Below are 11,347 nucleotides of genomic sequence, written 5' to 3'. Positions count from 1 at the left end.
AAAAAAAAACTAAATGCAAAAGACGCTCCAAGATTGCACATATCGCAGGAACGAAACGAATCCGAAAACATACCGATACTTGTTGAAGAAAGAGGGGATGCCTTCCGGGGCATCCCCAAGCTTAGACGCTTGAGTCTCCTTGAATATTTACTTGGGGTGCCTCGGGCATCCCCAAGCTTGCGCTCTTGCCTCTCTTCCTTCTTCTCACATCGAGACATCCTCGATCATCGAACACTTCATCCACACAAAACTTCAACAGAAGACTCGGTAAGATCCGTTAGTATAATAAAGCAAATCACTACTCTAAGTACTGTTGCAAACCAATTCATATTTTGTTTTTGCATTGTGTCTACTGTAATATAACTTTTGCATGGCTTAATCCAATGATATAAATCGATAGTTTCATCAAAACAAGCAAACTATGCATCAAAAACAGAATCTGTCTAAAACAGAACAGTCTGTAATAATCTAAACATTCACCATACTTCTGATACTTGAAAAATTCTGCCAAAATTAGGAAAAATAAACAATTTGTATAGAAAGATAGTGCAAAAAGTTTCAGAACCATTCGACGTTCCAGTAAAAAAATTAAAAATCGAGCACTACAGCCAAAGTTTCTGTCCTGCACCGCACAAACCAACAAGCATTGTAAACATCCTAAAGGCAAACCTTGGCACATTATTTTTATAATACAATGGAATTATACAAGGGGATAATTATTTTTATTAAAAAAATTCTATAATCAAGATTCACAAAGTTTCCGTGAGCATGAACAAAGTTCAAGGAGCTCCCCCACTTCAACAATGCTTGTCTCTTTCACTTTCACTTTCCTTTTTGAAAAGTTTTGGGTTCCCCTCTTTATTTTTTTGTTTTTAAACTATATAAAAGCACTCAACATAAATAAATGACTCTCTAAAACTTCCGGGTTGTCTCCCTGGCAGCGCTTTCTTTAAAGCCATTAAGCTAGGCATATAGTGCTTAAGTAGTGAATCCACCCGGATCCCAGGGTATATCAAAACCAATTTTAATTAGCAATGATTTGACATTTAGTAGTGAGCAGAAAGCAACATATATCAAGCAATGACGAAGTCTAACTCTCTTCCTATGCATCGGCATGTCATAAAAGAACAATTCATGCACACATAGTAAAGGCCAATGCATAGTATAAACAGTTTCTTGCAATTTTATCGTGTTGGAAACATAGAGAGGTGGAGATATAGTTCCTCTCTCGTAATAATTGCAAGTAGGAGCAGCAAGCACATGCATATTATATTCATCAAAATCATCATGTGCAACGGTAAAAGGCAACCCATCAATATAATCCTTAATAAGTGCAAACTTCTCCGATATAGTGTAGTCGGGAGAATTCAAAAAGATAATAGGACTATCATGTGTGGGTGCAATAGAAACAATTTCATGTTTAACATAAGGAACTATAGCAAGTTCATCTCCATAAGCATAATTCATATTGGCATCTTGGCCACAAGCATAGCAAGCATCATCAAAAAGGGATATTTCAAAAGAATCAACGGGGTCATAACAATCATGATAGCAATCATCCTTCGGTAAGCACGAAGGGAAATTAAACAATGTATGAGTTGAAGAGTTACTCTCATTAGAAGGTGGGCACGGGTAGCTAATCCGTTCTTCCTCCTTTTGTTCTTCGCTCTCCTCCTCATCTTTTTCATCCAATGAGCTCAAAGTTTCATCAATTTCTTCTTCCATAGATTCCTGTAAAATATTAGTCTCTTATTGGACAGCGGAGTAGTCCTCAATATATGGTTCAATATACGCATTAGAAGCATAATTATCATAGCAATATTTAAGTATGGCAAAATTTTCAGATTTGTAAAGAGTAGCACCATACTTTTCAATCAAAGAAGCAATTTCGTAAGCACCCTTAAAAGCAACAAATTCTTCAATTTGTTGCACATCATAGTAATTATAAACACCCTTAGCATACGAAGATACGATGCCATTATCACTAAACTCACATTGGTAGGGAAGGTGTTTCTTAGGGGTTTCAGAACAACAAGTAAAATCATATTTTCACATAAATTCCAAGCATAGCATTGCAAACGATGAATTTGACCCGGTAAAAGTTTTCCTTTTTCAGATATGCGGTGTCGCACATAACAAGCATGCTCATCTAAAGATTTGCCCTCAACTAAGCTAGTTGGGGTTTCAGCACGAGCACATAGGGATCGAAGATCATCCAAGTAATAAGCTTCAGGAGTGTGATAGATTTTGAGTGGTTCTTCAACCATTGGTTCAGTAGGTACAACTAATTTTTTTGGTATTTTGCGGTTCCTACCCATAACTAAAGATAGAAAACAACTAAGAACAGCAAATAAAAATTACTTAGTGATAAAGCAAACAAGCACACACGAGAATATCAACCCCACGCTATTGCTCCCCGGCAACGGCGCCAGAAAAAGGTCTTGATAACCCACAAGTATAGGGGATCAATTGTAGCCTCTTTCGATAAGTAAGAGTGTCGAACCCAACGAGGAGCTAAAGGTAGAACAAATATTCCCTCAAGTTCTATCGACCACCGATACAACTCTACGCACGCTTCACGTTCGCTTTACCTAGAACAAGTATGAAACTAGAAGTACTTTGTAGGTGTTTTTGGATAGGTTTGCAAGATAATAAAGAGCGCGTAAATAAAAGCTAGGGGCTGTTTAGATAAAGACACAACTAAATTAGTTTTAGTAAAGAGCTTTTTGTCACGAGAAAGTTATTTGTCCCTAGGCAATGGATAACTAGACCGGTAATCATTATTGCAATTTTATTTGAGGGAGAGGCATAAGCTAACATACTTTCTCTACTTGGATCATATGCACTTATGATTGGAACTCTAGCAAGCATCCGCAACTACTAAAGATCATTAAGGTAAAACCCAACCATAGCATTAAAGCATCAAGTCCTCTTTATCCCATACGCAAACAACCTACTTACTCGGGTCTGTGCTTCTGTCACTCACGCCACCCACCATAAGCAAATCATGAACATATTGCAAACCCTACAGCGGGGATCCCTCACGCTTGCGCGACACGGAGAGCACCATAGGACAGCACCAATAATAAAACATGCAACTCAAACTAATCTTGATCGTCAAATAGCCCATAGGACAAAACGGATCTACCCAAACATCATAGGATAGCCATACATCATTGGGAAATAATATATAGTGTTGAGCACCATGTTTAAGTAGAGATTACAGAGGGTAAGAGAGAGGTTACACCGCTGCATAGAGGGGGGAAGAGTTGGTGATGATGGCGGTGAAGTTGTTGGTGAAGATTGCGGTGATGATGATGGTGGCCACGGCAGCGTTCCGGCGCCACCGGAAGAGAAGGGAAGAGGGGGGGGGGGGCCTTCTTCTTCTTCCTTGACCTTCTCCCTAGATGGGAGAAGGGTTTCCCCTCTGGTCCATGGTCTCCATGGCGTGGGAGGGGCGAGAGCCCCTCCGAGATTGGATCTGTCTCTCTCTGTTTATGCGTTCTGTTCTGCTGCCATTTCACCGTTTCTTTTATATCCGGAGATCCGTAACTCCGATTGGACTGAAATCTTCGCCATGATTTTTTCCTAAAAATTAGCTTTCTTGCGGCCGAAGAAGAGCATCCACCGCCTTACGGGGTGCCCACGAGGGTCCAGGGCGCGCCTGCCCCCCGGGGCACGCCCCCCTGCCTCGTGGCCCCCTCGGGCACCGTCTCGCGTTGATTTTACTTCCCAAAAATCATAAATATTCCAAAATAATTCTCCGTTCGTTTTTATCCCGTTTGGACTCCGTTTGATATTGGGTTTCTGCGAAATATAAAACAGGCAACAAACAGGAACTAGCACTGGGCACTGGATCAATATGTTAGTCCCAAAAATAATATAAAAAGTTGCCAAAAGTATATGAAAGTTGAATAATATTGGCATGAAACAATAAAAAATTATAGATACGACGGAGACATATCAATGCCCTGTCTTGGCGGCTAAATACCTTCATATTGTAGTGTGAATCCCTTTTTTATGTCAAAATCTGCTCATGATCCCACAAATTATTCCTTTATTTACTCAAAAATGAGAGAGGCGAGTGGCCAGCTGAATATATATAATGGAAGCATGAAACCCAAAATCTATGTAACAATCGCTCAAAATAATAAAAAGGACAAACACAAAGCATAGATCCTTGGCGATAACCAATTTTTCATTCCTTAGTCAATGGTCAATGGGACATTCCGATAATATAAATTCCTTCGAATAGCTACAACAGACATAAGACATGTTTTTTGACTACAAGAGAGCTTTTGTCAAGACACAGGTCAGAAACTAAAGACCCTTTACTAGGAGTTGCTGAAAAATGTATCACCCGAACAAGTACGATGCCTACACGGCAATGCAACTTTATTGTCATGTCACTGAAAATTGGTTCCTACACTAATGGCACAACGATCTGTTGCCTTCTCTATTCCACCCAAATGTAAGAAGATGCTTGCCGTTATTGGAACATGCTTCTCACTAAGCCACCGCGGTGCACTACACCACGACACTGGATTCCCTACAGATGTGTGTTGGGAAAAGATACCGTCGGTTGAGGGGAAGCATTTGTCCTCTTAGCAGGATGAAGTTCGTCACTATAACTTCCTCAAAGATGCCCATGGAAAGCCTTTCAATTGCAGGTGGGCTACAAAGTCAATTGCGTTAGTGGAAAAGAGTGAGAGTATGTTCACTATTGGGGTATGTTACTGCACAAAACAATGGAGAATAGAAAGAGAGCAATAGTCACAAATAGAATCAACCCCAATGCCATGCTAATTTGTGAAGTCAAGCAACTGTATGTTACCATCTTACCGAGATCCGACTTGTATTCAGTTATTTAGCATGGTCAACTTTACTCATACACTTTTATTTCAAGTAAACCTTAGTCAAGCATGCACAACAACGGAGATAAAAGTCAAGATTCTCCCCGAGGTCTGTTCCTGCGTCAAAATACACAGGATGTCAATGCCCAGGATAGCATCTGAATGACTCAGATTCATTTATAATCCATTTGCATTCCAGAGGTTCATAACAATTTTGTTTTGTTCTGCCTCTTCTGTTTACTTTTTTTTCTTATAATCAGGTTGCAAAAGGATGGATTCCACAAATTATGATAACAAAGGTGATAGGGTTTTACTAAGTTTACTCTGTCTTACCAAACGAGTAATCAACTTTGTGAACTTCATTTTCGCAGCAACTCTAATAATAATAAGGAAATCAAGAAACACCAATAAAAATACAAACTCACTACTATAAAAGTAAAAAAAGAAATCAAACCCATACTTAACTAGAAAATTTGTGATCAAAAGAAATTAGCTACGAATCTGATATTTGTGAGACTCCTCTTGTCTAAAGAAAAGTAAAAAACACTAGCTTCTTGTCTACGTGGGCCACAAGTAGAATCTCATAGTTTCTCAGACTTGTATAACTAAACAGTTACGCTTAGCAGAAACCAAGAACCTATCCCATTATTTTATCAGTGGTGTCTCAGTTTGCATATGGTCGGGAAAGACAAAACAAAAGGCACTAATGTGAACTTAGTAGAAATTCAAGCATAAGGACATCATGTGTGCAACAAGCATAAAGAGCCTACCAAGGTGAACTTGCGGAGGGCCGTAGACCTACCTTATGGACAATCCGCCTAATGGTTGGTGACTAACATAAATCTCAAGTTATGATCTAGTACATTTGAGCATCATTGTGATCTCAATGGGAGAGTGGTTGTCTAGCCGATGGTTTCCACGATAAATAGTAGTATGTTACTTGGAGCAAGCCAACATGAAAAAAATTGTCTAACTATGTGAGAAGTGTAGCCGGAGAAATAGAGGGAAATAAAAAGGCAAGCTTCACGGGCAAGCTCATGTAGGTCGGATAGGAAAAGGAGCCATCTGAAATCAATGGCCTCCCAACTACTCTCTCTGTCCCATAATATAAAAGCGTTTTTTACACTACACTAGTGTCAAAAACGCTCTTATATTATGGGACGGAGAGAGTAGCTTGCATCTCTACAGGGCGCGCTTCACAAAAGTGAATCATAGTCATAGTGAAGCACGCTAACGTTCAACGTCCCATCGTTATTATCTAGTACTTCCTCCGTCTCATAATATAAGAATTTTTTGGCATTAGTGTAGTATCAAAAATGCTCTTATATTATGGGACGGAGGGAGTACGTCGCAGCCTCACTCGTAATGTCGATGCCATGAGAACGTGGGAAAGTCAGCACAACCACAATCCTGGGCAGCTGCTAGGGATCCACAGCGAGCCAGCGACAGCACTGGGTCAGCCTCTAACGGTTGCAGGGCAGCGAGCAACCATATCCTATGCAGTATTTGATCTCGTGCGTCCAGTAGGAATTGGCCACTTAAATCTCCTGGACGCCACTTTTTTCAGTCATTCACGCACTGGCTTCAGCAGCACCTGCGAGGAGCCCAGGAACCTTCAAAGCTCCCCGGGTCATTGGAGAATCCGGCCTCAACTTGACCGTTTTCTTTGTAAACAAGCTACAGGAGCCACTTTCCTAATGGCTGCCCTGTGCTCGCGGCTAACAAAACTTCATATTGCACTGTGAATCCCTTTCTCATGTCAACATCTGTTCATGATCCCACAAGTTATTTCTTTTCTTTACTCAGAAATGAGAGAGGTGAGTGGCCACATGAATATATACAATGGAAAACGTGAAACACAGACCCTGCAACAATTGCCCAAAATAAAAAGGACAAACACAAAGCATAGATCTTTGGCGACAACCAATTTGCCGTTCCTTGGTCGGTGGCAAATGGGACATTCCAACAGTATCAATTCCTTCGAATAAGTGCCATGAGTCATATTTTTTACTACGAGAAAGCTTATGTCAAGACGCGGATCAGAAACTAAACACCCTTGACTAGGTGTTGACGCAAAATTGATCATCCGGTACAAGTACAATGCCTGCACGGCAATGCAACTTTATTTGTCATGTCACCAAAATTGATTCCTACACCAATGGCACAAGCATCCGGTGCCTTCTCTATACCACCCAAATGTAAGAAGATGCTCGCCGTTATTGGAAGATGCTGCTCACTGAGCCGTCGCGGTGAACATGCCAGATAGTTTCTGCTACAAGGTTTGCCATGGAGAGCACTGTCAGCTGAGGGAAGCATTTGTCCTCTGGTAGCAGGATGGAGTTCGTAACTATAACTTCCTCAAAGATGCCTCCAGAAAGCCTTTCAATTGCAGGTGGGCTGCAAAGTAAATGGCATTAGTGGAAAAGGGTGGCCCGCTTTTGCCAAACAATAGAGAATAGAAGACAGCAATAGTCGCAACCGAAATCGACCCCAGCGTCATGCTAAATTTAAAAATCAAGCTACTTTATGTTACTATATTAATGAACATCATACATGCATTCAATTATTATTTATTATGGTCAACTTTACACTCGCATTTTTGTTTCAAGTAAACTTTTGTCAAGCATGCATACCAACGGAGGTAAGAATCAAGATTGACCCTGAGATCTCTCCCCGCATCAAAGTACACAGGATGTCAAAATGCCCAGCATACGAATGAATTGGATTCAATTATACTCCGTTTGGCATTCCAGTGGTTTATAACAATTGTATCATTGTGCCCCTTCTGTGTACTTGTTTTTTTTTAATCATGTTGCAAAAAGATGGATTTCACAAATTAATAACAAATGCAATGGGGTTTATCTAAATATACTGTATTACCAAAAGAGTAACAGACTTTGCCAACTTCATTTTCACGGCAACTTTAATAATAATAAGGAAACAGAGAAACCCCAAGAAAAAACAAACTCACTGAAAAGTTAAATTTATCCTATACTGAACTAGAAAATCCATGGTCAAAGAAAATTAGCTAGGAAACTGATATTTTCTGACTACCTTGTCAAGACACTATTTGTCTAAAAATACTAGCTTATTGTCCATGTGTGCCGCAAGTAGAATCTCATAGTTTCTCGAACTTATATAACTTCATGGTTACGCTTAGCAGGAATCAAGGACAAATGCAAGGATTTCACCAGTCGTGTCTCAGTTTGCATAGTCATATGATAGAATCAACAACAAAGCACTATATTGTGTGAGTTGTCTGCAATAGACTAATAATATCAATGCTAAATTATAATTATAAGGAATAAAGTAACTATCGAAATTCAAACCTGAGGACAGCATGTGTGCAACAAGCATAAACAGCCTCTGCTCCCTCCTGTTTTAACAATGCTGCTCCGCTAGTAATTGTCCCTGTTTTGAAGAAAAAAGTGGGGCTAAATGACAAAGAACACACAACAAAGTATGTTAAATTTCAGTCCAACACCAACGAAGAAAATATTGCTAACCCGCTGTGTCAATCATGTCATCAACCATGATAGCAACTTTCCCCTTCACATCACCAATTAAGTGCATGACCTGCAGGTGATCACAGATAGGAATTTGAAATTATAATCTACCATTTTCACACAATCACTTCATGAATATATGTGGTTGCTGCTTAGTCAAGGAGTCAAGAGGTGTATGGCTTTGTAAAATGAAATAAAGCATCCAGCTAATTAATAATCGGCTGATAAAAAGGTTATATGTTATTTCTAGTTCTATTAGGGCACATGTTTAACACTATGCTGTAATAAGAGTAGAACTAAAACTGAAATGTGTGCATGTAAGAACTGATGAAAAAATAGAATAGATACACTCCAAAAAAATCGATTCTTACCTCTGACAGATTGTGACCCTGTCTTCTTTTGTCAACAATAGCTAAAGGGGCGTCAGACAATTTCTTGGCAAAGGCACGTGCTCTAACAACACCACCCACATCAGGAGAAACAACCACAAGATCCTTAGAAATTGTCTTGCTAGCAAGGTAATCCAGAATCACAGGCTACATAAAAAGAAGATGTGTTCACTAACAGTTTATCAACTCAAGTTCAGCTAAGAAACTTCTTCGAAAGGGAAGACAGTATTTATACATTGTGAAGGAAGTGTTCCTTCCTGTTCTGTTAACAGTACCTGTCCATATATATGGTCCACAGGAATATCGAAGTATCCCAATGCTTGTGCAGAATGCATATCACATACAATGACACGGTCACTGCCAGCTTCCGTGAGTAAATTTGCAGCCAGTTTGGCAGTAATTGCCTCACGTCCTTGAGCCTGCATTACAAAAGAAATAAGTCAGCATACAAAATTTTCGCACATCGCACAAAGGGGGCAGAACATATTCACCAATTGAGGGCAATATTCAACTTTAAACTCCTCCCCCTTTCAACATTTAACTGGTCGGTATTAAGTATGCCAAACAATGACCAAATAAGGTGTCCATAAGAGAAGTTGGTTCGCCAAACAAGTCCTTAGAATAGAAGAACCAGCAGGGCAAGAAGTAAAATACACTAAATTAATAAAAATCTTTACAAGGAAAATCTCAGTATGTGGATATCCCATTCAGTTGCATTGACACGGGAAAAAAATTGACAGGGCAATTAGATATCGTTTTTCGTTGAACGGGTCTGTAATTATATATCATGAGCTGGGAAGAAGCAAATCCAGTTAAATAAATCTGGTACTTCACAGCTTGGTTACAACAATACACCAACTTTTTTCAAAAGCAATCAGCCAGTTTAATCATTTGGCCATACCTTTCTGTCTGCTCTGGCATATCCAAAGTACGGAATGACAACGGTAATAGATCGCGCTGAGGCCCGCCGACATGCATCAATCATGATGAAGAGCTCCATGAGGTTTTCATTGACAGGAGAGCAAGTGGGCTGCACCAAGAAGACATCACAGCCCCTCACACTCTCTTGCAGTTGCACGTAGATTTCTCCATCAGCAAAGCGCTTGATAAGGATCTTGCCAAGGTCTACGCCCAGATAAGAAGCAATTTCCTGACGCAATATACAAAAAGTCATACATTTTAGAAGTACAAGCCAAATAGGTCGTAATCGCCAACGCATTGAATGATGGCACATACAGACAATCATAAAATAAAGTGTAAACGTCTGATAGGTTTTGGGTGTATATTCTTGAGTGGCAGCATTGCAACTGCGGCGACGGCGCAAACCCCTTTCCCTTTCGTCATCTAAAAAGGGCCGAACTCAAATGCAATCAAGAAATTATTATTGAATTCTGAAATTATTCCTGTCCAACCAGTACGAATCAGACCCCCATACTGCTACAAATCGGATAAAAAGGTGCTTTTTTATTTTCTTTTCGGGGACAGGGGACAGGGAGCGGCGGGACAGGAACCCCACCTGCGCGAGCGGGCGGTTGGCGGTGCCGGAGAAGATCTTGAGCCTGGAGTCGCGCGCCTCCTGCGGCAGCGCGGCGAGCCTGGCCTCCTGCGCGGGCGTCTTGGGCGTCCAGGCCGCGGCCCACGGGTCGGCCCCGCCCACCGGCTTCCCCGCCTCGACCACCCGCAGCTGCTCCGCCGTCCCGAGCACGCACCTCTGCGCGCAACCCAAAAAGATAAAAATCACAACCCCGCAGCCAGGGCCAGCGACGAGCGGGACCGAACGCTCACCGGCGCGCGGAGGCGGGAGGCGCCGGCGCGGGACGCCGACGAGGAGGAGGACAAGGACGCGCCGTGGCGGCGGGAGAGGAGCAGGGAGGAGGAGCGCGACGCCGCCGCGGTAGCCGCCATGGGAGGCTAGGGTTCGGGGAAGAGGAGTGATGGGCGGGCGGGCGGGCGCTTGTCGGAGTCCGGGCCCTCGGGAGTCGGGGGCGGTGGCGCGGTGGTCCGTGGTCTCTGTCCTGTCCTCGGCTCGAGCCGGGCTATTTACGGGTGGGGTTTATATAGAATCTTGCTTCCTCGTAGCCGCCCCTCCATTCGCCGTGATGCCAATGGCGATTGCGCGTTAACTCCTTGCTTTCGGCACGTTTCCTCGCTAAAAGTGGTGCGACCCGTTAATTGGGAAGAGAATAAATTGGCGGCCGTAACTTTGGAAAAGATTGATGATAAAAGATAAAACTGTAAACAGTTGCTTGAGATAAACGTGTGCGGTCAATTTGTGCTTGCTAAAGTCTGTTATGTTGAATTCATTTTAGTTTAACATTCTATACATAAACCCCACACACAAAAACTACAGATAAAAAATTGTTGGGGAACGCAGTATTTCAAAAAAAATTCTACGATCACGCAAGATCCATCTAGGAGATGCATAGCAACGAGCGCGGAAGAGTGTGTCCACGTACCCTCGTAAACCGAAAGTGAAAGCGTTTAGTAACGTGGTTGATGTAGTCGAACGTCTTCGCGATCCAACCGATCCCGAACGTACGGCACCTCCGCGACCAGCACACGTTCAGCTCGGTGACGTATCTCGAACTCTTGATCCAGT

At 41.8% G+C, this 11,347-nt stretch overlaps 1 protein-coding gene across 1 annotated transcript; it reads right to left on the bottom strand.

Annotated features, from left to right (window-relative positions):
- Positions 1–6,813: 6,813 nt before the first annotated feature.
- LOC123166304 (ribose-phosphate pyrophosphokinase 2, chloroplastic) lies at positions 6,814–10,771 on the bottom strand. Its single transcript, XM_044584088.1, has 8 exons — positions 10,534–10,771; positions 10,265–10,459; positions 9,650–9,898; positions 9,024–9,167; positions 8,731–8,895; positions 8,360–8,429; positions 8,183–8,264; positions 6,814–7,250 (listed from the first exon to the last, which is right to left on the bottom strand). Exons 1-8 carry the CDS (start codon positions 10,651–10,653, stop codon positions 7,070–7,072), a joined length of 1,206 nt encoding a protein of 401 aa, XP_044440023.1. The 5' UTR covers positions 10,654–10,771; the 3' UTR covers positions 6,814–7,069.
- Positions 10,772–11,347: the final 576 nt, after the last annotated feature.

This window comes from Triticum aestivum, chromosome 7D (assembly GCF_018294505.1).
Source record: "Triticum aestivum cultivar Chinese Spring chromosome 7D, IWGSC CS RefSeq v2.1, whole genome shotgun sequence".
Lineage (NCBI taxonomy): Eukaryota > Viridiplantae > Streptophyta > Magnoliopsida > Poales > Poaceae > Triticum > Triticum aestivum.
The sequence above is the reverse complement of the archived record's forward strand: the minus strand, read 5'-3'. Positions and strand labels throughout refer to the sequence as shown.

Excerpts from the sequence above, each read along its gene's own strand:
- LOC123166304 (XM_044584088.1), bottom strand. The coding sequence starts at position 10,653 with ATGGCGGCTACCGCGGCGGCGTCGCGCTCCTCCTCCCTGCTCCTCTCC. Across the intron at positions 9,899-10,264 it reads CCAACCGCCCGCTCGCGCAG|GAAATTGCTTCTTATCTGGG; the intron begins GTGGGGTTCCTG and ends ATATTGCGTCAG. Across the intron at positions 8,265-8,359 it reads TGACATGATTGACACAGCGG|GGACAATTACTAGCGGAGCA; the intron begins GTTAGCAATATT and ends TCTTCAAAACAG.